The 27,519-nt window shown below is 42.0% G+C and overlaps 2 protein-coding genes across 3 annotated transcripts in view; one reads left to right on the top strand and one right to left on the bottom strand.

The window, feature by feature from the left end:
- The window catches only part of REV1 (REV1 DNA directed polymerase), a 115,676-nt gene extending 99,799 nt beyond the window's left edge, over positions 1-15,877 (top strand). Inside the window, exons 21-23 of the mRNA XM_073614713.1 lie at positions 4,149-4,296; positions 9,893-9,995; positions 15,467-15,877. Coding sequence (XP_073470814.1) covers positions 4,149-4,296; positions 9,893-9,995; positions 15,467-15,578 — 363 coding nt within the window. The 3' untranslated portion in view covers positions 15,579-15,877. The remainder of the gene's footprint in view (positions 1-4,148; positions 4,297-9,892; positions 9,996-15,466) is intronic.
- A 4,083-nt stretch (positions 15,878-19,960) lies between these two features.
- Positions 19,961-27,519, bottom strand: part of EIF5B (eukaryotic translation initiation factor 5B) — an 85,224-nt gene continuing 77,665 nt past the window's right edge. For both annotated transcript variants that reach the window (XM_073614709.1, XM_073614710.1), the window contains 4 exons: positions 26,137-26,301; positions 25,417-25,555; positions 22,633-22,794; positions 19,961-20,754 (listed from right to left, as the gene is read on the bottom strand). In XM_073614709.1, coding sequence (XP_073470810.1) covers positions 20,647-20,754; positions 22,633-22,794; positions 25,417-25,555; positions 26,137-26,301 — 574 coding nt within the window. In that variant the 3' untranslated portion in view covers positions 19,961-20,646. The remainder of the gene's footprint in view (positions 20,755-22,632; positions 22,795-25,416; positions 25,556-26,136; positions 26,302-27,519) is intronic.

Raw genomic sequence — 27,519 nt, 5'->3', positions numbered from 1 at the left:
TTATCAAATGTACTCCTGCCAGGCATGAAACCGGATTGATCTGGCGGTATAAGGGCCAGGATGACCGATTGAAGTCTAAGGGCGAGAATTTTTGCTAAGATCTTTACATCACCATTCAGGAGTGAAATAGGCCTGTAGGATCCGCAATATTTACTATCCTTACCGGGTTTGGGTATGACCACAATAAGTGCTTCGTTTAAAGATTCAGGAAGCTTCCCTAACTTAAGGGAGTCCTGAAACAGTTTGAGGAGCCTAGGAGCCAGTACCTCTGCATGCGCCTGGTACCACTCTGAAGGAAGCCCATCCAGGCCCGGAGTTTTATTAGAGGGAAGGAGGCTTATGGCCTTGGTGACCTCCTCCAGCGTGATGGGTTTGTCTAGGAGGGATTGCTGAGAGGTGTTGAGTACCGGGAGGTCAAGGGATTCAAAGAAGCCCATAAAGTCTGTTTCTGAAGGGATTTCTGTGCCCCTATATAATGTGGCATAGAAGTCCGCGAAGGTTTTATTAATAGTCAATGCGTTGGATGTAATCGATCCATCAGGTAAGTGAATTGCAGCAATCGTGGCTCCCTGACAATCCGCGTGCGCAAGATATGCCAGGAGCCTGCCATTTTTCCCACCATGCTCGTGTATACGAGCCGAGAGGTACAACTGCTGCTTCCTGGTCAAGTCCACCAAGTGCAACTGCAGCGCTCGGTGGGCCTTCGTCAACACGCCTCTTGTTTCAGATGAGGGGGCACCCGCATGACGGGCGCGGGCCTCCTCCAAAACCCTCCAAAGCTCATCCTGTGTCCTCCTTTCGGCAGATCTGTAGCTCTTGATTCTAGAAATATAGGAACCCCTTACCACAGCCTTAAAGGCGTCCCAAACAGGACCCACAGGAGCAGAGTCAGTGTTAAGGGACCAATAAATAGTCATGTCAGTCGGGATGCCCTCAGCTATCTCCGGAGTAGAGATCCAGAGAGGGCTGAGTCTCCAAGTTCGAAACCCCGGTCTATGGCCCATGGTCAGACCCACCTGTATCATAGAATGGTCAGATTCTGTCTGGGAGAGATACGCTATGGATTGAACAACCGGTAAGAAATCCTTCGTGGCGAGAGCGAAATCAATTCTTGAAAGGGCTGCATAGGACCTAGACTGGCAGGAGTACACTTTGGCCTCTGGAAATTTCCAGCGCCACAAATCCACATATCCATAGGTATTACACCACGCACGGAGCAACCCAGACTCGGACTTCAAAGGTTTTAATCTATCTAGGTCAGGTTGCAAGACCGAGTTGAAATCCCCAAGGATAAGCATAGGACAGCTAGGCAGGTTTGCAAACTGAATATCAAGACCAGAAAACATTGCAGCCGTGACCGGAGGAGGGAAATACACCGCCACCAGAATAATGGGTGTGCCATGTATTGATACATGTAAAATAACATACTGCCCCTTGGGATCTAGGACAACTTGGTGACACACAAAGGGCAATCCCTTACGGATTAATATAGCTACGCCCCGGGCATAATTTGAGTAGGTAGAGTGATATTGGTTGGCTACCCAGTGTTTTTTGAGCGCCATCACCTTGGCCCCCATTAAATGAGTCTCCTGAAGACACAGGATATGTGGTTTACTATGTTTCAGGGCCGCAAAGATGGATGCTCTTTTAAATTTAGAATTCAGCCCGCGGACATTCCACGAGCAAACAGTTATGTTAGACATGGAGTTAATAGTATGGGTGGATACGGGTCAGGGGGGGTCTGAAAAAGAATTCCTCCCCCAGTCACAGCCACGTATAAAATTTAAGGGTCGCAGTGCCAGACATTCATTCAACCATACATACACCACACATACAATCATACAACAACAGACATTATCACATTCAATACCCAACAGGGGTATTAATTCCCCTGCCCAGCTCCAAAAAAGGGGAGTGGGCCTATACCCTAAACTTGTACCATGCCTGGGGCACATGGCCCAGAACAGGAGGCAGGAAAAAAAAATATAAGCTCAAGAGCAACAAAAAAGTCATTAGTCAATTATAATGTTTCAAAAGAAAATAAAATAAGGGGACTGAGCCCCAAGGCAGCTCGGGCCCGGTTATAAACCGGGGCTTGGTACTCTCCCTCCGGAGACAAGTAGGATCCTCCAAGGTCAGCATATGTCACTAATGAAACAAAAACTTCGTCATAACCAATAAAGCAAAAAAGGGGGGGAATAAGAAAAAAATAATAATGCAGGCAAGGAGATCCCAGAGAAGAGAGGAAGCTTCTGGTAAAGCTTATGGAGCCAGCAAAATGTGGGGATCCGCTTCAGGCAGGAGGCTTGGGAGGGCGGGGTATTGCTTCCCACCAGGACATGGCATCATGTGGGGATTGAAAGAAATGAGCTTTCCCTTGATATGTGACCCGAAGGGTGGCAGGAAATAGCATGGAATACTGAATATCTTGCTCCTGGAGCTTCTGCTTGATCCGTTGATAGCTGGCTCTACGGTTGCGGACTGTCGCTGAGTAGTCTGGAAAGAGTGACACCACGGCATTATTAATGCGGAGACTTCCTTTCCGCCTGGCAGCCCCCAGGATGGAGTCGCGGTCTCTGTAATTAAGGAGACGAATCACCATCGTGCGTGGGGGGTGACCTTCTGGTAGGGGGCGCCCGGGGACTCGGTGGGCCCTCTCGATCACAAAACAGGGGCATAACTGTTCTCGGCCAAACTCTTGCTCAAGCCAGCTCTCTAGGAAAGCTACAGGGTCAGACCCCTCCACCCGCTCCGGAAGTCCAACCAGGCGCAGGTTGTTCCTGCGTAGGCGGTTTTCAAGGTCACCGACCTTGTCCTCCAAAGTTGTAATCTTTCCCCCATATGTATTGAGTCTAGGTAAAATGGGAGCAATAGTGTCCTCCAAATCACTGATACGTTGTTCGGTCTCGGTAACCCGGCCACGCAGCTTGTGCACATCTTGCCGCATAATAGTTAAGTCTATCTTAAGCCCATCCACCTTCCCCACCAGGTCCGCATGGTTTACCTTGATGATGGCCAGGACATCTGCCAGGGTAGGCTCCTTGGCGCCATCTGCGACCGCCGGGCCCGGGGTCGGTACCGAAGGGATGGCTGCAGGGTCTGGAATCTCGGGGGAGGGTGGTGGGGATCCATCCAGGCCGTCGCCGAAGAGATCCAGAGTAGAGGCTGGAGATGAGCTAGGCCCGTGGACAGTATGGCGGCGGCCATCTTGGCAGGAGCGTGTGGCGATGCTCATCTTTACCGGAGGTTGTTTCTTTGTACGCCGTTTTCCCATCAACCAAAATGCCCTCGAATGATGTAGAAGACACACCAGAAGGGATTAGGCAAAAAATAAATCAGGTGCTGACAATGGATGATCAGGATGGAGCAGGATTGTACAGGGAGAGACCGGAGCTACACAGGAACACGTCCGATCACATCCTGAGACAGAAGGAGCTTACAATCTAAGGTCCCTAACTCACATTCATACATACTAGGGACAATTTAGACAGGATCCAATTAACCTACCAGCATGTCTTTGTAGTGTGGGAGGAAACCCACGCAGGCACAGGGAGAACATGCAGACTCCAGGCAGGTAGTGTTGTGGTTGGGATTCGAACCAGCGACCCTTCTTACTGCTAGGCGAAAGTGCTACCCACTACACCACTGTGCCGCCCAATACTTTTGAAACCATATTAACATGTTAAAGCTTATGAGATTTTAGTAATCTACTTTAATAACAATGCCTTTTACACCCTCCAATATAGATGTGCTCTGATGCTGTTGCTGTAATAATAGATTGGAATAAGGGAGTTTAGAGTATTCTATCTGATATACCTCGTGTGCACACAATCTGGGAAATTGGCTAAGCTCCAGGAAACTGTCAGAAGTTGTGTGCTCACCACACTAACAGTGCACAGAGATCAAAGCTTGCAGCTCCAGCTCTGTGCTGTGCTATACCTGTCACAACCACAGAACAGAAAACTGATCACTCATTGTACCCCTTTGTTAATCAGGACCAGCATCTGCTTTGTGTTGTAAGTTTAGAAGAGTCATGTAAGCGCTGTACTTGCAGAATTCTTTGTTAATTCCCCCCAATGTATGTCTTTGGCCTTGTGACACCTTTCATTAGCAGAAATTTAAGCATCAACATATATTTTATTTTTTAGGTTGAATTATGTCCCGCAACTTCAAATGCCCAAGGATCCCTGCCAGAAGGATGCAATCCCCACAGAGCAAAAGCACCCAACTTGGCTGGTGCCATTGAGTTCAGTGATGTGAAAACCCTGCTAAAAGAGTGGATAACTACAATTGCTGGTATATGTTGCCAAATATAAAAAAAATATATACAGTGAGGTGAAAAAAGTATTTGATCCCCTGCTGATTTTGTACATTTGTCCACTGACATGAGCAGTCTATAATTTTAATGGTAGGTTTATTTTAACAGTGAAAAACTGAATAACAACAAACATAGCCAGAAAAACACATTTCAAAAAAGTTAGAAATTGATTTGCATTTTAAAGAGTGAAATAAGTATTTGATCCCCCTATCAATCAGCAAGATTTCTGTCTCCCAGGTGTCTTCTATATAGGTAAGGAGCTGAAATTAGGAGCATTCTCTTAAAGTGCTCCTAATCTCAGCTTGTTACCTGTGTAATAGACACCTGTCCACAGAAGCAATCAATCAGATTTCAATCTCTCCACCATGGCCAAGACCAAAGAGCTGTCCAAGGATGTCAGGGACAAGATTGTAGACCTACACAGGGATGGAATGGGCTACAAGACCATCATCAAGCAGCTTGGTGAGAGGGTGACAACATTTGGTGCGATTAATATTCCCAAATGCAAGAAACCCAAAATAACTGTCAATCTCCCTCAGTCTGGGGCTCCATGCAAGATCTCACCTCGTGGAGTTTCAATGATCATGAGGATGGTGAGGAATCAGCCCAGAACTACACAGGAGACTCTTGTCAATGATCTCAAGGCAGCTGGGACTATAGTCTCCAAGAAAACAATTGGTAACACACTACGCTGTGAAGGATTGAAATCCTGCAGCGTCCACAAGGTACCCCTGCTAAAGAAAGCACATGTACAATCTCGTCTGAAGTTTTCTAATGAACATCTGAATGATTCGGAGGAGAACTGAGTGAAAGTGTTGTGGTCAGATGAGACCAACATCGAGCTCTTTGGCATCAACTCAACTTGCCGAGTTTGGAGGAGGAATGCTGCCTATGACCCCAAGAACACCATCCCCACCGTCAAACATGGAGGTGGAAACCTTATGCTTTTGGGTGTTTGTCCTGTCCCCTTAGCAGAAAACTTCCCTGCAGCACAGGGATGGGGCCATGTACTGTCAAATCTTGGGTGACAAGCTCCTTCCCTCAGCCAGGGCCTTGAAAATGGGTTGTGGATGGGTATTCCAGCCTGACAATGACCCAAAACACACGGCCAAGGCAACAAAGGAGTGGCTCAAGAAGAAGCCAGTCTCCAGACCTTAATCCCATAGAAAATATGTGGAGGGAGCTGAAGGTTCGAGTTACCAAATGTCAGCCTCGAAACCTTAATGACTTGGAGAGGATCTGCAAAGAAGAGTGGGACAAAATCCCCTCTGAGATGACTGCAAACCTGGTGGCCAACTACAAGAAATGTCTGACCTCTGTGATTGCCAACAAGAGTTTTGCCACCAAGTACTAAGTCATGTTTTGCGAAGGGGTCAAATACTTATTTCACTCATTAAAATGCAAATCAATTTATAACTCTTTTGAAATGCGTTTTTCTGGATTTTTTTTTGTTGTTATTCTGTCTCTTACTGTTAAAATAAACCTACCATTAAAATTTCAGATCTGATCATTTATATTTATCTGTCAGTGGGCAAACGTACAAAATCAGAAGGGGATCAAATACTTTTTTCTCCTCACTGTAACACTGATTTCTTGTGTTAGTGTGCAGAACACATAGTTTGTGGATGTTGTACTCTTAAATTGTTTAATAATTTATTCTATTTACTTAGGTTAGGGAAAAAAAATCTTTAGAACACTGGTATAGGGCGCCTTGCATACATTAGGACCAGATTGATTTTATGCCCACACGGTAGGCAAGCAACAACATACACACACTGACTCTTCTTACTTATGCTCCTAGAAATCTGAGCAGTCTTCCATGCTACTTTCTTTCTGATATATGTAAAGCATTTGACACTGTCTCATCAGCATACCTTTCCTATATATTGGAGAAATTGAACTTTGGCACCTGTTTTTGTAAGTGGATTTCCTTTCTCCATATAAATATTCCCCAGTCCCAATATCACAAGTTACCAGATGAGGGATTGCTGTCCCTCCTTATCTTTACACTAGCTACGGAACTCCTAGCACATCCAATTAGAAATAATCCCAATATTTATGGCATAGACTTGGCAGGCACACATTACAAGCTAAGCATCTTCGTGGACAACACACTACTCCTCATCACACACCCCATTCCTACTATACCCTTTATTCCAAAAACCCTCAATGAGTTTAGTAAGATCTCAGGCCTGCAAATCAAGAGCAGTAAATCTAAAGCACTCGTTTTCTCCCAGACTTCAAGGCAAATCTTTTAAAGCAGTAATTCGATTTGAACTGGGAATCATTCAATACCCCCATCTGGGAGTCTTCCTGACTGCTTCCTATGACACCCTGTATGCTGTAAACTACCCAACACTAAAAAAACATGGAACTGCTTACAGCCTGGAGACACTTCAAATTGTCTTCATTTGACTGTATAACAGTTCTCAAAATAATGCTTCTTTCCAAATTACAACGAAACGGAATGAAAAGCCTCAATGTCCTTCATGGGGAATTCAATCTCCTCCACACTGAACTCCTTCCATATCAAATTTACTATTGCTTTCAGTTTCATATTCACTGCTTTGAATCCAAATGTCTGATGCAGAAATTGTATTTCTCTTGTACTCCTTCTAATTCTGAAATCTATCATGCTACCTACCCACGCTTCAAAATGGAACAAGAGATAGGTATATCACTTGAGGTGGAAGACTGGACCTAAATGCCACGCAACAAAATTTGTCTATCCTACGGTATACATCCTTGGGCCAGATTATAACTTGCTATCCAGGTATTCCAAACATGCATAGCCAAATTTGCCCCAAACTAATCATGACAATACACAAAGGGATGTAATGAGAAAGCATCTTCCAATGTATATGGTAGACATGCCCAGTGGTGATCAACTTATGGTCTGATACACATATTAAATGTTGAACATTGTCTTGGAAAATTGTCCTAACCAAGACCCGGTTACTCAAAAGGTCGGAAACATCAGATGCAACACAAGCTCACACACACATTATTTTTAAATGAGCAATCTGCATTTTTACTGCAACTAGACAGACCAGAAAGAAGACAAAGAAATATCCTGATTAAAATACCCAGGAAGTCAACTCCAGTGTTTCCTAAGATGCGCAAAGATAAGATAACCACAATACCGAATGACAGAATGGCCTTAAAAAGACACGGTTCCCCATGGATCTGTCATTACATACTCCTAGACTTTGAAAATGTCTACCCTCTCTCTCAAGTGGACTCCTCAGACATATGTAATGGCCCACACTGTTCCACTGGCCACAGATCAACCTACCTGATCCTCTACACCGACACCCATCCCTTTTCTATTATCTGTACTCTCTCTTTCCTTTTCTCGATATCCAACAAATGTCAGCCAAAGATGTGGAATGAATGTATGTGTTTTATGTTATATCATCATTCACACACCTTAGCTCCGGGTTTCAAACTGCAAAGAGTCTTATGCCGCGTACACACGAGCGGAATTTCCGTTGGAAAAATCTTGGATGGTTTTTTGGACGGAATTCCGCTCAAGCTTGCCTTGCATAGACACGGTCACACAAAAGTTCTCTGAACTTTCGACCGCCAAGAACGCGGTGATGTACAACACTACGTCGAGCTGAGAAAATGAAGTTCTATGCTTCAGAGCATGCGTGATTTTTTGCACGTGCAAATTGCATACAGACGATCGCATTTTCGGATAGGAACTTTTCTCGACCGAAAAATAGAGAACATGCTCTCAATCTTTTGCTGGCTGGAATTCCGCCAGCAAAAGTCCGATGGAGCATACACACGATCGCATTTTCCGACCAAAAGCTCTCATCAGAGCTTTGCTGGCGGCATTTCTGATCGTGTGTACGCGGCATTAGATGTACCTTTGTTTCTCACTTCATCATTACCTAGTACCTCGGGATCCGATCAGTGGCTCCACAAATGTCAGGACTGAGAGTTATACATTTGGTTATGTGTCCCTCCACGCCACTTAATTAATGTATATTTCTGGCATATAGACCAAGTGCAATGCAAGGATAAGGGATGTTTACCTGCAAGGGTGTTCTTATAATGAAAGAATCTCTCTGTTCCTCTGTCACCACCTACAGCACCTTCCCAATAAAAGCTTGCCTAGGGGATGATTTGTAGGCAGAGGGCTCTTGGGATATGTAGTAGCCTATGAAATTCAAAGATTTTAAGGTGCTCTGCAAAGAAGAATATCCCTCTGCAGTAAAATAAGTAAATTTTCTGCTGAGCTGTGCTTTTATGGGGGGGGTAGTTAGAGCTGTATTTGCTATTAACTGGAACTTTAATCCAAATCTTCTCTTACAAATTATGGGCACCTTTAATTAAAGAAAGGTTTTTGGTAAGAGAATGCAGTTGACAAAGAAGGTGGCCACAACATGTGGCCACTATAGCAAAACAAAGATAACAGCACTGTTTTAAATTATATAGTTTAAAGGAGTTGTAAAGTATCGGGGTTTTTCACCTTAACGCATTCTATGCATTAAGGTGAAACACCTTCTGTGCTGCAGCTGCCCCCCAGAGTCCCCCTTCTTCTTGCCTGAACCCAATCGTCCCAGTGACAAGCACGAGCCCAGCAGCTCGAGTCCTCATTGGATAGATTGTCAATCAAATCCAGTGATGCTGGGGGCGGGGCTGAGTCCTGCTGTCTGTGTCAATGGACGCAGCAGCAGGACTCGGGAGCACACCCACACAGGTGCCCCAATGGAAATAGGCTCTCCGTGGGGGGCACTCGCGGAAGAGGAGGAACCAAGAACGCCACCGGGGGACCCCTGAAAAGGAGGATCAGGGCCGCTCTGTGCAAAACCCTTGCACAGAGCAGGTAAGTATAACATGTTTGTTATTATTTTTTTTTTTTTTTTTAAACACAAACCTTTACAAACACTTTAAGATTCAACTGGTGGTACTGGAGTCAGAACTAAGCAGTGCATGTTCGATGGATGGTGGTCAGTCTATTATCTAGTAATTGGAGGAAGGGGAAGGCATGAAACAGATCTGCGTCTAACTGCCCACATTTCAAGCGGTTAGAGAAAGAACTTAGGCCTATGAAATCGATATGGGGATGTGTAGGAATGGTGGAAAATCTGGAGTATCATTTTTCTATATATCATAGATTTGATAATTCCCCTGGATAAACATAATATTATTAAAGAGAATCCACTTGAAGCTGAGAGAAAGTTGTGGCCCATGTATTAAGTCCAGTCATCATAGATATACTGTATGTAAAAGCAGGTCATTTGTGCAAGCTGTGATTTGTTTTATGGCCTATTGTTATTCCCTTAAAAGTAGTTTGGGATAATAAGTACACCTTTAAAGGATTGACTTTTGGGCTTCCCTATGGGGCAATAACAAATTCTTCTAACGGAAGGAAGCACTAATTATTTCACTAAGATTTTCCATTGGGCAAGTCAGAGTAAGTGTGCAGATCCCTCACTGCCTGTTTTTGGTCAGATTTCTGTTTGGCTATAGCCAACTATGCTTTGAATCTGAAGTGTTATTGTCACTAATTGAAATGATGGCTTCAATCTCTCCTTTTTCGTCTCGCTTATTCTTCTGCAGATCCTATGGAAGAAGATATATTACAAGTGGTGAAATATTGCACTGATCTAATAGAAGAAAAAGACTTGGAGAAACTAGATTTGGTCTTGAAATACATGAAAAGGTACCTTGTCTCTTAATTAAACAGCATACGCCAAGCTGGGTAATGTGGCAGTTGTGATCACAAATGTAGAACTAGAATGTTTGTAAAACAGAATATGTGACTTAGTACTTTGTGTTGACGGGATTCATTTATACCCACTACAAACCTTCAACAACTTAAAGTGGTTGTAAACCCACTTTGAAAAAAAAAACTATACTACTAGCTCATTATGTAATACTCACCTGAGATCGAAGCCCTTGCTGCGGTGCCCATACACAGCACTGGCTGGCGACATCACTCCCGGGAGTTTCTTCCGGGTATCGCGGCTCCGGCGCTGTGATTGGCCGGAGCCGCGATGACGTCACTCCTGCGCATGTGCGCGGGAGCCGCCGGTAACTGCACACTCACTGAAGCAAACGGCACGTACGTGCCATTGCTCCAGTTTGCTTTAGTGCGCATGTCCCGATGACATCGGCACATACAGGGGAGATCTCCTAAACCGTGCAGGTTTAGGAAATATCCTGGGTAGCTACAGGTAAGCCTTATTATAGGCTTACCTGTAGCAAAAAGTGGTCTGTAAGGGTTTACAACCACTTTAAGTCTGCTGTATGTTCTCTACAGTATGCTGTACACTTATTAGTGGGAATGCTTCAGCAGTCCCATTATTGTTATTCATTTTTATTTATTTTTTAGTGGGAATGCTTCAGCAGTCCCACCTATTGTTAATGCGTTTTTTTTTTTTTTTTTTTTTATTAGTGGGACTGCTTAAGCAGTCCCACTATTGTTATTCGTTTTTATTTATTTTTAATTATAATTTAATTATTCTGTACGTTTTTTGGCTTTGCGTAACTTCTGCATACTTTCAGCTTTTAAGATGTTCAACTCTTTCAGCTAATGGTGGAACTTCAACTTTTTTTCTACTATTTATACTTTTTAAAATATTAAGCTTTTTAACACTTTTTTTAACATTGAAGTGACTGAGAGCATGCTTTAAATCCTTAAAATCTTCTTCCGCTCCCAAAAGTTTCAGGTCCTTCATACTTTCACCTAGAGATGCCAAACAACTTTAAATTGTTCACAAAATATTCAGCTATCTGGCTATATCTTTTCAGTTTGATATACAGTTTTTGTGAAAAAGCAGTTTAAGTTTAGTGGTCATAGTGGGCTCTCTACCCCCTGTTTTTCTGACAGCTCAGACAAGCTTTATAAATTCTGGACTTTGAATGACTGTAGAGAAGACTGCAGATAAACAAGTACAGCTTATGTTGGAGGATTTGTTAAATCTCTGTGTTTGACCTGAGGCAGGTCACTTCACTAAGTATATATAAGGGTTTGCATCCACTTTAATCAGCTGATGCTTCTTCAACATTCTAATGAGGATGTGTAAAATCTTACTTGTATTTTAGTGCAGACTTCTGAGAAAATCAGTGAGCGCAAGGCAGAAATGACATAGCTGCGGAAGTTCTGTACACCGGATGTGTACAGAAATGCCTCCAGGTTACCATATTGCATAAAAAATTACACCACTACAGGATGAAAATTACATTACAGTGGCTTGCGAAAGTAATCGGCCCCCTTGAACTTTTCAACCTTTTGCCACATTTCAGGCTTCAAACATAAAGATATAAAATGTTTATTTTTTGTCAAGAATCACCAACAAGTGGGACACAATTGTGAAGTGGAACGAAATCTATTGGATATTTTAAACTTTTTTAGCAATTAAAAAACTGAAAAGTGGTGCGTGCAAAATTATTTGGCCCCTTTACTTTCAGTGCAGCAAACTCACTCCAGAAGTTCAGCGAGGATCTCTGAATGATCCAATGTTGTCCTAAATGACTGATGGTGATAAATAGAATCCACCTGTGTGTAATCAAGTCTCTGTATAAATGCACCTGCTCTGTGATAGTCTCAGGGTTCTGTTGAAAGCGCAGAGAGCATCATGAAGACCAAGGAACACACCAGGCAGGTCCGTAATACTGTTGTGGAGAAGTTTAAAGCTGGATTTGGATACAAAAAGATTTCCCAAGCTTTAAACATCCCAAGGAGCACTGTGCAAGCGATCATTTTGAAATGGAAGGCGTATCAGACCACTGCAAATCTACCAAGACCTGGCTGTCCCTCTAAACTTTCAGCTCAGACAAGGAGAAGACTGATCAGAGATGCAGCCAAGAGGCCCATGATCACTCTGGATGAACTGCAGAGAACTACAGCTGAGGTGGTAGAGTCTGTCCATAGGACAACAATCGTACACTGTACAAATCTGGCCTTTATGGAAGAGTGGCAAGAAGAAAGCCATTTCTCAAAGATATCCATAAAAAGTCTTGTCTAAAGTTTGCCACAAGCCACCTGGGAGACACACCAAACATGTGGAAGAAGGTGCTCTGGTCCGATGAAACCAAAATCGAACTTTTTGGCCACAATGCAAAACGATATGTTTGGCGTAAAAGCAACACAGCTCATCACACTCAACACACTATCCCCATTGTCAAACATGGTGGTGGCAGCATCATGGTTTGGGCCTGCTTTTCTTCAGCAGGGACAGGGAAGATGGTTAAAATTGAGGGGAAGATGGATGCAGCCAAATACAGGACCATTCTGGATGAAAACCTGTTGGAGTCTGCAAAAGACCTGAAACTGGGACGGAGATTTATCTTCCAACAAGACAATGATCCCAAACATACAGCAACATCTACAAAGGAATGGTTCACAAATAAACAAATCCAGGTGTTAGAATGGCCAAGTCAAAGTCCAGACCTGAATACAATCGAGAATCTGTGGAAAGAGCTGAAAACTGCTGTTCACAAACGCTCTCCATCCAACCTCACTGAGCTCGAGCTGTTTTGCAAGGAAGAATGGGCAAGAATTTCAGTCTTTCGATGTGCAAAACTGATAGAGACATACCTCAAGCGACTTGCAGCTGTAATCGCAGCAAAAGGTGGCTCTACAAAGTATTAACGCAAGGGGGCCGAATAATTTTGCACGCCCCACTTTTCATTTTTTTATTAGTTAAAAAAACTTTCAAAAATCCAATAGATTTCGTTCCACTTCACAATTGTGTCCCACTTGTTGGTGATTTGAAGCCTGAAATGTGGCAAAAGGTTGAAAAGTTCAAGGGGGCCGAATACTTTCGCAAGCCACTGTAGGTATTAGGTACATTAACCCTAACCTAAGTATTACATTAGAATATGGCAATGTAGCAATTGTATATAATGGCCTTTTTCAACAAGGGTGCGTTCGCAAAATGTCTAAAAATTGGCATCACGCTAGCATAGGATCAAGACTGCTTTTTTGTTACACAAAGTCACAGGTTTTTATAGTGCCGTATTACAACCTTGGGCACTGTGCGGGCCAGCTGCTGGCATCTAACAGATGTCATAGGTTGATAATGGGGACTTTGGGCAGCTGCACAACATCCTTGTTTGCCCATCTCTGTCACTACTGGGGTCATGATAGTTGAATGAGGAAGAAGACAAATGCTGGAACGCTAGGCAGTAGTACCAGTGTGCAAAGATGTACCGTATTTGCTTTGTAAGAATACATCGCCTCTAATGTTGGGGTTTCCTACGTGTGTGCAGGCTGCTATATTATGTAAAACTATTATTTTATTTGTTTTTTTTTTTAGAACGGGGTGCCTTGAGATTGTCCAAAATTTTTTTTTTTTTTTTATTCACGAAAGTGGAGTTACCCTTTAAAGTAGTTCTAAAGGCTTTTTTTTTTTTTTAAACCTTCATGCACTCTATGCATGAAGGTAAAAAACCTTCTCTGTGCAGCAACCTTCTCTGATCATCAGTGCCCTGATTACAATATAGCCATGTAGTGTCACCAATCACTGCCCATCACTCCTGTCAATCAGTGCGGCATATTAGTGCCACCTAATCAATGCCCACCAGTTCAGCCTATCGGTGCTGCCTCATCAGCGCACATCAGTGAAGGCGAAAAATTACTTAGTTACAAAATTTACTGACAGAAAAAAAGTAAAACCTTTTTTTTTCAAAAATTTTTTTTTTCAAATTTTTTTTTTTGTAAAAAATAAAAAACCCAGCAGCGATTAAATGCCACCAAAAGAAAGCTATATTTGTGTAAAGTAAATGATAAAAAAATTTGTTTGGGTACAGTGTAGCACGGCTGTGCAATCGTCATTCAAAGTGCGACAACTCTGAAAGCTGAAAAATGGCCTGGGCAGTAAGGGGGTGTAAGTGTCTGGTAGGCAAGTGGTTAAACAATATGTAAATCCAAAATTTCATATTCCTGATATGTGCATCATGTACTTGTAGAAGAAAGTATCCTGTTCTCTTTGTGCGAGTTCCCTGATGTTCCTGCCAGTACCTCTGCTTTCCTATTATAAACTGACCACACTAGGCATGAGAGCACAGAGTGGTTAGTTCTCTAGCTATGCCTCCTCCAACTAACAGACTTGTTCTGACACCCCCTGCACAGCCATTCACTGGTGTTCTGCCGTTTCTCCTCCCCCAGCTCCTGTGCAGTATGGTAGTGTTTTTAGATCTATACAAAAATGATTCGCCTTTTCATTTTTTTTTTTTTAACTGAATGGGTTGCTTTACGAGGTGAGGGTTTACATATGCTTTAGGAATAAACATGAGGCTTGTATGAGTAGAGACTACTAACGATACATTTTGTGGTTATGGGTTGTATGAGGTCTAAGGTATTTTGTTAGGTAGCCAAACTTATACTGAGAAAGGGGACACAGTGGACCTAGACTACAAGAAGTAAGGAGGCAACTCACCCCAGCAAAGGTTTCAGCAGCTGGCAGGAATATTTCCCCACATTATATATCTGGATATGGGTGTTAAACAGTGGGAAAACAAGCAAGAGTAAGGCTGGCTTCATGTGATACCATGTGTGCTGCAAGCACAGGAAACAATGTGAATCTAGCTTCATTTTATTTTGAGAGCCTTCCTAATGCATCCCCTTCAAATTACATCTACTCAGGTAGACTCCTCCCACTACACAGTTGTTGGTACATTTTGTCAGTTTTAGCACTTACCTCGAGTATGTTCATGGGTACCAGCCCAAACCCCAGGTAGAGCTATTTGTACGGCTTTAGATTCTTTAATTCTAACATTGTGCATGTCATTGTCATTTTTAATTTCTTTAGGAGATCTCTCTAAACCCTGCTGCTATATAGTGGGAGCCAAACTTCAGAATGGTGTATCGTGATTTAGCCTCTTCCTCTATGCCCTTAATAAAGGGCAGTAAAAATGTCACTGCTGTGCTTTGTGAATAGCATAGCACTGGAGCTGGTGTCATGAATAGACATTGCTCCGATGGAGCACAATTCCTGCTGTATAGTAGCAGCACGCAGTGGAGCTTAGAGAGTTCCTAAAGGGGGAAAAAAAATACACTTGTAATGTGAAAATTAAAAAAAAAAAACAGTAAAAATAGCTCTGCACAGTATTGGGCTTCAACTGCTCATGCAGACACCAAGGATCTTGAGCATGTCATTTATGTTACCATAATGTTTTTCATTTTAGGTTAATGCAGCAGTCTGTGGAGTCTGTTTGGAATATGGCATTTGACTTTATTCTGGACAATGTCCAGGTGGTTTTACATCAGACCTATGGAAGCACATTGAAAGTTGTTTGATCCTCATCCTTGGCAGGAGGAGCCTGACATCCCTTGCCTACCTGTACCATAAGTGCTTGTGAAGTATTTGCAAAACGCATGATTTTAAAGCTTCAATCATTTTACATTTCTTTTAATAAATCATTTTTGTACATTTTCTTTCTCAAGTGCCAAATTTGTCAGTATTGCATGTAAATATTTGTGTTCCAGATTCTTTTATTGTAGTATAGACTATTTGAAAAATGTTTGTTTATAAGAGTTTTATGGATTTTTACAGTGAAGTGTTCACAGTTGTTTAATAAAGAAATAACTGACTTACATTGCTGGTGGTTTTCAGTTATTCTGATAATAGTGTTTTAATTATCTTCTGTAGAACATTAGTAGCCGATATAAGGCTGATGCGGATGTACTGCTTTATTAAAACATGATAAAATCTGTTTTTCCATGAGCATAGGAAAAAAAGTCTAGCATGGCTGTAGTAAAATCTTCAGCCAAGAGGACAGAGGAGCTGGTCACACCCAACAGAGCAAAAGAAGACTGCAAAGATGAGATAAACTCTAGAAGACAACTGGATTCCAGGCTGCCGACACTGGCTGCGTCAGTAGGTGTTCTGAAAGCAGCACTGGAGCAGATTAGTATAGTGTGCGCTGAGGGCACCCAGTGCAGCGGAACAGTCTTCCCTGTCTAGAATCAGACATGTTGCAATTGCGTGGCAGCAGGGAGATGTTTCATAACACTATAGCAGGAAAGCACACGCAATGGTCTATCCATGGGATGGTGTCAGTGCTCAATCCCACAGAATAAACCCCCTTCTGTGGTGGAAAGTAGTAGGAAATTAGTAATTTTAAAAAGGCACCCAGCGACTTCAGGTAGCTCCCTGAGCTTGGCCCAATAAGCCTTTTCACAAAGTGTATCTTCAGAGACAGGGCAAGTGTTGAGGCAATGCCAGCAGCTCTGGATGTGGAAAACACTCCCGACTCCTTTTTACCAGAACGAAGCCTGGAAAGCACCCAATGCAGAACACTGCCTGAAGGTCACTTCCAGCCTATCCTAGCAACATCCAGTCCAACAGGGTCTGGGCATGGCACGCCAAAAGCCAGGCTGAGGACAGCCAAGCCAGATAACTGCAATCAGATCAATCAATTTTGCAGTGTAGAGAAGAGCTTTTATAGAAGAAAATAACATGCAAAAAAAGGTTAGTTTTTTTTTGTTTTTTTTTACATAGAGCTAAAGGAAAAGACATCCATCCTCCTAGGACACCAGGCATGAGTTGTGGCCTTTACGTGATGCCACCTTCGGGCATAAGGCACTTCCTGCCTGTCAGCACTAGGGTCTCCAGTCCGAATCCCAACCACAGCAACCTGCCGGAAAAAGAAAACTTTACTTCAAAATCCACCATTTCTAGGTAGATTTGTCAGCTTATTTTCCAGGCATACAAGATTTAGGGCAGTCTGACCTGTGAGGTCCTTCAGGCAGAGCAAACGGGGAATCTGTCAAAACAAAGCCATAGACTTAAAAAATTCAGCATGAACCACATTCCAAAGTGCTTAAGAGTAGGACAAAAGAATGGAAACACAATGTCCTAATTCAGGTGAAATTAAGAAACCACCTTAGGCAAAAAAGAGGATTGATGTCTCAATACCACCTAATCCTGGTGAAGGACCAGGAAAGATTCTTTGCAGGAAAGCACAGCCAACTCTGAAACCCTGCAAGCCAAGGTAATAGCCGTTAAAATACAACCTTGTGTGTGTGTGTAGCAAAAAGGAATTTGTCAGAGAAATTCCAAACGAGAAGCTCTGGTAGAGGCAGCTTAAGATCAGTCTTAACTCATATCCACCACGAAGTCCGCCATTGACCTACTGTGCCAGAGACAAGCCTGGACCATGAGATTCCACTTGGAATGATTCATCTATGGAGGATTGCAGCCCCAACAGCTTCCCCTTCCTCATCCAGAGGAATTTCCACCAACTTTTCCTCCCCCAACCAAAAAGGAAGTAGAAAAAGGATAGCATCCAAGTTTGCGCTCCAAGGTATTCCGAACTCCTGACTGCTCAGCCCAAAAATGACTGTAGAGAATTCCTCCCTTGACTGAAAGGAAGCGGTGGATTTAGCCCATTAAACGGATACAAGATGAGGGCAGGGATTCAGACCTAATCTGACCCAGAGGGGAGCCATTACGAGGTTAAACTACTAACCTGGCAAAGGAATCTGGGAACCTCCACAGCCCTACTACTCCCCACCTCTCTGCTTACAAGAAGCCAAGACTTGTCAAGGGATGAAAGGCCTGTAACCCAGCGGGAAGTGGCCTCCCATCCGAGAGTATTGTTGGTCGATGCCAAAGCACTAAAGGTGGTAGCACCCTCCCAAAAATACAAGTGCCCTTTTACATGTCTTCCTGTGACAAAAAATTTAGCACAATCAGCAGTTCTAAAAGGCAGGATGGCTGGGATGCATGCCGGATGCTGTTAAGCAAGGTGGGCAGTAAAACTCATAGAAGTGAATGGGACACAAGATGGCGCCCATGCATGCACAGTGGCAAGGCCAAAGCCTATTTACTGCTCCCATAAAGGGGAAAAAACCCCACCAGATTTTATGCCATCCTGCACCACATACAACAAAGAAGGGAGGCATGCACCAGTTCATGCTGCAGTACATTAGTATGCCTTCCAGTAGATCCTGACATTCCTCCTGATTGCACTGGCATCCTTGCTTATACCTGCTGCCACCTCACCTCAGCTTTCTCTGCTGAAAAAAGGCTGCATGGTTTGTAATCCACCTGGCCAAGATGGTGGCCTCCCGCTCACTCAGCAAAAGAGGCAGCTCAATGCCTCTTTGCCAGAACCCCAGCTAAGGACTTTCCACTTCTCTCTCAAGCAGCACCTGCCAGCCCTGATCCGGATGCAGTTCCTGAATGCCGGTTCACACAGGGGCGACTTGTCAGGCGACCTAGCCGCCTGACAAGTCGCCTCCCGTTCTGTACTATGGAACCGAAGTCGCTCCGACTTAGAAAAAGGTTCCTGTACTACTTTGGGGGTGACTTGCATAGACTTCTATACAGAAGTCGTTTTGCAAGTCGCCGTGGAAGTCGTGTGCAGGTTGCCTCGGTGAGGCGACCTGCAAGTCGTGCCGCCCCTGTGTGAACCGGGGCTTAAGATCTGGATGCTTCCCCCCTGCAGATGGGTGACTCATCAGGCATCTCCCCACATCTCCCACACATCTACCTGGAAAAAGTGCAAGGAACGAGCCCGGAGATGCAGGAACAGAATCCAATAAAACAAGAGAGATTCAGGAAGCACCCATCACCTTGAGACACTAGCACAAAACTGAGGTTTAGCTGAGCGAGATGGGGTAATGCCTTTTTTTCCCCCAGATAGTTTCCATTCACCTGAAAGTGGCAGCATGATCTATGTAGTAATTATTAACTCCTCTGTGTCCTGGGATGTATGATTAAGTAGGATTTTCGTACTACCAATAAAATCTGTTTCTTGGAGTGCATTAAGGGACATGCAAGTATTTTAGCAAATCTAAACTGCTAAATATCGTTTCTCATCAGCAGTATATAGCAGTTTTGTGACTTCTATCAGTGTCTGGCCGAGCACTGGATAAAGATTGGAGGAGGTTTCATTATCCTCTGACTGTCCTACGGAGCTGCATGACCCCTGACCCTCTGTCTGGACAGTACTGATTGGCCCTGTGCTGATCACATGCACCCTCCCAAGAAAAAAAAAAAAAAAAAAAAAAAAAAGCAACTCACCAAACTGAGCATGTGCAGAGTGCCTCCTTGAGTTCAGTAGTTGGATTGGGGACAGTGAAAAGGGGAGGATCAGAGAAGACAGGCTCAAACAGCCTTTTTACACAATGCAGAGGATTAACCCCTTAGGTTCCACAGTGAGTATAACAAGCATGCTTTATGGCATATGCACACCGATTTTAAAGTTGTGGGTTTAGTAACAATTTAATGTGCAATCCTCTTGTAGATGACAGTATAATTTGTAGGTAAAAGACTTCCTGTGTCCCTCAATGGACTAGAAAGAACCATTTGCTTTTATATTTACAAATCAGTGAGTATTTAACTGTCTCAATTAATGATTCAAAGCCACTGGTTGAAGACCCCTGATACAGAACTGAAACCTTAAGAAATGACAGTATGAAAATAATCTATTTGTGGCATAAATGCGGATTCCTAAAGATTTTGTTTTGTGGGTGTCATCCAATTAGTCTCCACATTATAGCATATGTAACTCATCATCACATACAATTCCAAACACATTCTAGTATACATCATGCCGTCACTCTACAGGGTATTGGGATGCAGTTATATGCAACTATATTATAACCATATTCAGAGCATATACTGAAGTATTGCTTGGAGAAAATGAATGGGCTGTTTTTACTCATTGAGCTTAAATGCACATAAAATAGATTTATTGTAACATGACCAAAAGTAAGCCCCAATGAATTCTGGACAGAATGAATAAAATTACATCCAATTATATCAAGACAAATAACATTGTCCATTTACTTTATTTCTGGCTCTGTGTGAGGATTACGGTACATTAGAACTTTGTGGTGTCAACCAAAATGCTGCCCAAAGCACAATTTACATCATTTTACATAAAGCAGAAAGAAAAAATTCATTACCGATATTAAAAAAAAAAAAAAAAATATCTGTAGGCACAAGGGAACAATGAACATGTACAGTGCCAGGGCAAACAAACTGCATAAATAATGCATTCAATTCATTTTTTTTACATTAAAGTGATCCAAAATTTTACGCAGCAAAGTCAAATGCTGCAGTGCGAATCTTGCAAGTAAAAAAATGGAGCCAATCATTTAAAACAGAAGCCAGTTATCCGAGTGTTGTGGAGAGATAGTGGGCAGGCACATTGGAACTGTGGGGGGGCGGGGGGGTGTAAAACTGAGCACTGTCAAACCAGTGTAAATTCTTGGTTTCCCATGGAAAACAATTTAAAACTACTTTTTTTTTCTTCCAAACCACAGGTTCAATCCTTGGTTTCTCCCCTCTTCCATCTTCATTTCTTTACAAAATTATAACATCAGTTGAAGCAAGTTCCAGCATTTAAAAGCATTATATGATTTCAAACACTTTTTTCAATTCGACTATGAGTTGCCAGTCTGATTTCTGCATTTCATCTCTAAACCAGTTTTTCAAAGCATCAATTGATTGCCGGTTGATCTAAAACAAAAGCAAAACAAGATTTTAAAAAAGAAATTGCTTTTAGAGCTCAACAATTCATAACTTAACCACTTGAAGACCAGGCCTATTCTGACACATTGTTACATGTAAAAGTCAGTATTTTTTTTTGCTATAAAGTTACTTAGTACTCCCCAAACATTTTATAATATATATAATTTATTGAGTAATGAGCAAACGGGAGTAAGGGGGGGGGGGGGGGGATAAGTAAAAACCCCTAGCAACTGCAGAGAGAGCCCTAAGAAGTCAACAAACAGCAAGCCCTAATTATATATAATTCATCGGCGTATAACACGCACTTTTTTCCCCTGAAAATCAGGGGAAAATCGTGGGTGCGTGTTATACGCCGATCCGCCGCCGATTGTGAGCTCTTCGGCCGCTCTCAGCGGCTTTTGGCTCTTCTCTGCGGCTTTGAAAATGGCGCCGCCATTCTCGACCGCTTTTGGCCATTCTCGGCGGCTTTCGGCCATTCTCGGCGCCTCTCGCAGTCCCGTGGGAGCTGCCGAGAGCCGGGCGAGAACGGTGGCGCCATTTTCAAAGATGATGCAAACGACACAGGCTACAGAGGGACACTGACAAGGCTGCAATGGGGGACAAGGCTGCAATGGGGGACAACACTACAGATGGACACTGATGATGCTGCATTGATGGGCATTTAAATGTAAGTTTTTTTCCTTAAACTTTCCTCCTAAAAGTTTTTTTCCTTAAAATTCCCTCCTAAACTGTGGGTGCGTGTTTCACGCCGATAAATACGGTATATATAATTTTTTTTTTTTTTTTTAAGCAGAGGCCCTAGAGAATAAAATGGTGGGTTTTTCAATTTTGTTATACCACGTGGTATTTGCGCAGTGGTTTTTCAAATGCAATTTTTGGGGAAAAATACACTTTAATTTATTTTATTGCACAAAAACACAATAGAATACCCAATTTTCGGTAAAATATAAAAAGATGATGTTACATTTATTAAGCAGATACCCAACATGTCATGCTTTAAAATTGCGCATGCTTGTGGAATGGTGCCAAACTACGGCACTCAATCTCCCTAGGTGACTCTTTAAAAGCCTTTACAAGCTACTAGTTTAAAGTTGCACAGGAGTGTACGCCTTTGTGCATGAGCACAGTGGAACAGGGGGTGCTTCATCACTTTTATCGATATCACTGCAATAAGCAGTAACAGGTTTTCTTTACTGAGACATCTGGAGTCTCTTAGAACCCAGATATCTCCTCTGCCTTTAACAGCATCCCATCAAACTAAGACCAGTGTGATCAGTTGCTTTTTACAAGTGAAAAACGACTTGTTTACATGCTGGGGAAACCAGAAATACCAAAATAAATACTTGTCTCTTACAGTTTCTAAAACCATAGAAATGATTGGGGCAAATCTGGTCGGTAGAGACATCTTAGACCCATTTCCACCACCTGTAAAAACCAATACCTTGGCTAATTAGCTACTTGGATTGCTTTTACGTAAAAGCCCATCGCCAGATGAAAAAAACTATACCAATATGATCATCATCCCAGTATAACCACTTTATGTACACCCGGTCAGCAAGTGGTTAAAGTAAATGTGTACTGAAAGAATGCGACTAGGTAAGCTGCCATTACTACCCATTCTTTTGGAAAATGCTAGCTGCTTGGGTGTCATAGCAATCCACTGTTTTTAGTACTTTCTAAAAAACATTACCCACAAGTAGGCAAGTCAGGAGTTTTGGCTTCACTCTTTGAGCCATTGTTGATCCAGGTCAGTTATACGTAGTACAGAACCTGGGGACAACCAGGTAACAAACAGCAGCCACTGTACTTCTCTTAATACAGGTAAAGCCTAAATAAGACAAACTACACAAGTGGCAAATTACTTACCTTGCTTACAAGATGGTCTGTTGCCTCAAAGTGTCGTCCAAACATTTTCGGAGAATCTCCAGGGATAGGCTCTATTTTGATACACACTTCTTGACCCTTTTTTGCCACATCTACAGTTTTGTGGTTGATTTCAATACTAGTTATGATGCCAATGTCTACAAACTGAAAGTGCAAAATGCATCACATACATTTTTCAGAGTCCATTCGATTTCTATTACATGAATAAAGTGCTCATGGTGTACAATCACTTATTTTTTCATGGAAAGGCTATTTACCAATAAAACACCTTTTTTCACTAGAAGATGAAACAGACTTTTTCTAGGCTTTAATAAATGGGAGCCTTGGAGTGCTACTGATTGGTGATATTGTACAAATTAACAAATAGTAGTGTAATTGTCCATAAATGGAGTAAAGGGTGCATGCAGAAAGGGGATGAGGATGTACCAACTATGCATAAATCTTTACAGTGTATTCCCCTTCAATGACTTAAGAAATAATAACTCTCTTGTAAAACAAAGATAATATCAACACTAATACATCCAGTGCTGTGATTGTTTAGATTCAGGTTAGCCACAATACTATGCATTGCTCATGTTCACAACACAGAATAATTACTCCTGAAGGGACTCATGTGTAGCACAGATAAATGAAATATGTCGCCAACACACCAACAAGCTTGTTTTCTCATGCCTGAAGAAGGGTCCCTGTGCAGTCCATAAACATTGCTTTTCTGTGGGATCATACAGGAATAAAGTCTGTATGCTGGCAATGTACACAATTATTAGGCAAGTTGTATTTTTGAGGATTGATTTTATCATTGAACAAATACAGTGCTCTTGGTCAATCCAAAATGTTAATAAACCTCAAACCTGAATATTTAATAAAGTAAAAGTGAGGTTTTGGCTTTCTTAGAAGAGTATCTATGTCTGCACAATTATTGGGCAACTATTAGTGTGCAGAATTATCATGCAACTAAATGAAAAATGAACATTTTCCCATCTCACTTGTTTCTTTTCATCTGTCAAAGTGAGAATAATAAACCTCAAAATTTACAAACATAAAAAAAATATAAATATATATATATATCTATATCTATCTCTATCTCTCTCTATCTATATCAGTGACCAATATAGCCACCCTTCTTTTCAAGAAGAGTCATAAGCCTTCTATTCATGGAGTCTGTCAGTTTTTGATCTGTTGATGATCAACTTTTTGTGCAGCAGCAACCACAGCCTCCCAGATACTGCTCAGAGGGCAAATCTCCCATTTAAGACGGGCCCACAAGTTCTCAATAGGGTTTAGGGCAGGTAAGGAAGGGGGCCATGTCATTATTCTTTCATCTTTAAGGCCTTTACTGGCTAGCATCGGAGTGGAGTACTTTGATGCATGCGACAGAGCATTGTCCTGCATAAATATCATGGTCTTCTTGAAAGATGCAGACTTTTTCCTGTACCACTGTTCGAAGAAAGTGTCTTCTAAAAACCGGCAGTAGGTTTGGGAGTTGATATGGAGTCCATTTTCCACTCGCAAAAGGTCCAACTAGCTCATTTTTAATAATACAGCCCATACCAGTACCCCGCCTCCACCTTGCTGGCACTGGAGTTGAAGTGAAGCTCTGTGCCCATTACTGGTCAAGCCACAGGCCCATCCATCAGGTCCGTTAAGAGTCACTCATCTCATCAGTCCATAAAACCTTTGAAAAATCTGTCTTCAGATATTTCTTGGCCCAGTCTTGAAGTTTCAACTTATGTGTCTTGTTCAGTAGGGGTCGGGTTTCAGCCCTCCTTACCTTGGTCATGTCTCTGAGCACTGAACACCTTGTACTTCTGGGCACTCCAGGTAGGTTGCAGTGCTGGAATATAACAGCGCTGGGAGGATAATGGGTTCCTGGTAGCTTTACGATCGATTCTTCTCAAATCTTTGACAGTTAATATGCATTTTTTTTTCTCAACACATTTCTTGCGACCCTGTTGACTATTTGCAACAAAAGGTTTGATGGTTCTGTGATCACGCCCCAATATCTTAGCAATTTCAAAAGTGCTGCATTCTTCTGAAAGACTTTTTAAAATTCTTGACTTTTCAGAGTCAGTTAAATCTCTTGTTTGGCACATTTTGCCTGAGAAAAAGAAGCTGCCTAATAATTATGTACACCTTAATATAGGGTGTTGATCTCCTTAGGCCAAGCCCTCCCTCATTACACAAATACACATCACCTGATATGCTTAAATCCAATAAGCATTCAAGTTTATACAGCTTGAAGTTGAACAATATGCATTGAAATGATGACTTGGTCAAATTACTCACTTGCCTTATAATTGTGTACACAGTGTATTCCATCCATGCTGTATACGGAGATTAGTCAGGAGTTGTTGCAGCACCCTTTTAAAATCACATGGTTGATTCCAGTATGGTGTACAAAAGGAATATACCATGTCATATGCAACACAAGCACAGGCTGACACATTCTAATTGCCAATGTTTTTATCTATTGTTCTTATGTTCCAAATATTACAATAGATGTTATATCAACATGCAATTTTTAACTACTATTAAAGGCACTACGGCCTTTACAGTTACAGCAGATTCCCAATTGTTGATTTGTGAATGATGCCCCAAATGACAATTAATATAAACAGAAGGCATGGTTTTTCTCAAATAACGTGCTCACATAAAGACTGGCCCTAAAATTTTGCTTCAATAAAATTTATATGATGTAGCCATAAATACATCAGTAGAAGTAGATAAAAAAAATCAATGTAAAGTAACACAACTATTGGTACTTACATTTTTACTTGGTACACATATTGGTGTTCCTTGTTTGACTTGTCCAGCTTCTATAATCACTCCCATGACAATGGGATCTCGGGAATTAAAAATAAATTGAGGAAGAATTCTAATTTTACATGGAAACACAGCTATGTGCCTAAAATGAAAGCATAAAATGGTTTTGGTTTTATATAATCAAAACACAGAGATTTTATATATATATATATATATAGATATCTATATCTACACACACCGTGTGTATATATTTTTTTTTTACCAAACATTATATTTAGAAGAAACAAATAAATCAATATAGATTCCTTGTACACTTAGATGGCTAATTTGACTTCTACGTTTATTCCTGAAGTCCCATGAGGCCAATTTAAAAGAACTTTAGAGAAACATTTGTTTCGACCACAGTAACCAGAATAATTAGTTACTTTTCTGCTGCGGGACAGAAAATTTAATTTACAGATGGATTAGTTGCTTTAAGGCCTACAGGCTACCTTAATTACATATACCTGTCTTCCACAGCAATTGAATGCTTAGTACTTATGTACCTTGGCTGCAAAACTACACCTCCTGTACATAAGGGGGGAATGTAAGTGCATGTTAAAGGAAGACAATAGTGCAAGCAGTGGTGGTAATAGTACAATGAATATTAGTTCTGAATAGTCGAGCCTTTATAAAAGTATTTCACAAACCAGGTTTGGCTGTAACAGCAGATATATCACTCACTTGAACTCCTCCTGCTTCTGTTTCTTGTAATCCTGCCTGTATTTTGTAAAGGCATCAAACAAATGGTAGATGATTTCAGCACTAAATACCCGCACACCTAAACTATCCGCCATTTCTTGAGCTTCTCTCTCAATGCGCACATCAAAAGCTAGAATGACAGCATACCTAAAAGGGAAAAAAAAAAAAAAATGGAGATCTTAAGTGTCAAGCAGAAACTACCAGTCAACTAGAGAGTGTTCTTTAATATACATACACACAAATATACATAGATACATATACACACACATGTAAAAAGGGAAAACAATTGTATTATTTTTATATATGGTTTAATGGTTTTTAATCAAGTCAGACCTTACCCATAGATATGCACTGAAAGCAAACAGCAGTGAGGTACATTTCATTGCGTATCACTGCTAAACAGAAATAGCCTGCATACGGGCATACTTAAGTGCACACTCGTGCGAAGGGCCGCGTTTGCCCACATAGGATGCACAGGTATTTTGTGAAACTTTGTGCAGGCAGTCCCATTCATGTCAACTGGGACACAGCAGTTGCTCCCAAGTTTGAGATCTGTGTGGGTGTGTCCCCCAAACTCACAGTCTGCATTTGGGGACACACACCAGCACCCACGGCAAACTGGGAGCTGCGGCTGTGTCTGTGCATCAATTGACATGAATGGGACTTCCTGCAGGCAGATGCACAGAACATCTCCGCAACTCATGCGGGCAAACACGGTCCTTCACACAGGTGTACGCATAAGTACGCCAACGTGAATGAAGCCTAAAAGGCAATATGTCTGTCCCAATGAAAAATGGGAATCCTGACGGTCTTGTAAATTGCATATCTTGGGAGTATAGTAAAGGACACCAGTATTGATTCTTAGACAATAGGTCATAGGCTGTCAAGTGATAGGACACTAGCAAAAAACCCTGCTGGATCCCTCCAATTAATATGTATAACCCAGCCCACTCTGAGCCTAAAGTTTTTTATAAAGCTGCTAGGAGCTCACAGAAGAAAGAGGGGAAGGACCAATGTCCTGTAGTATACTCCAAAATATGGAACTTACACATACAACAAAATTCCCATGATCTTAATCATACATACAGACACAGGAATAGATTCTTAGACCAATGGAACGCCCCAAAGCAATGAGCTGAGGGGTGGATAACAAAATAGCCAAAATGGCAGTAACAGGCCCACAGGAAAAAGCAGAAGCAACTTGCAGCCAAAGCATACATCAGCAAGGGCCAAAAAAGCCATTTGACAAAACATGGTTTTGAAAACATGAACAGAGGAACCGGAGATGGCCCCGAAGCCTGTAGAAAAAATACATGCTTGATAATATAAAAGTCCATGAACCGGGCTCAAGAAGTGAAGAAGGAA

Source organism: Aquarana catesbeiana, linkage group LG02 (genome assembly GCF_042186555.1).
Source record: "Aquarana catesbeiana isolate 2022-GZ linkage group LG02, ASM4218655v1, whole genome shotgun sequence".
NCBI lineage: Eukaryota > Metazoa > Chordata > Amphibia > Anura > Ranidae > Aquarana > Aquarana catesbeiana.
This window is presented reverse-complemented; position numbering and strand designations above follow the sequence as displayed.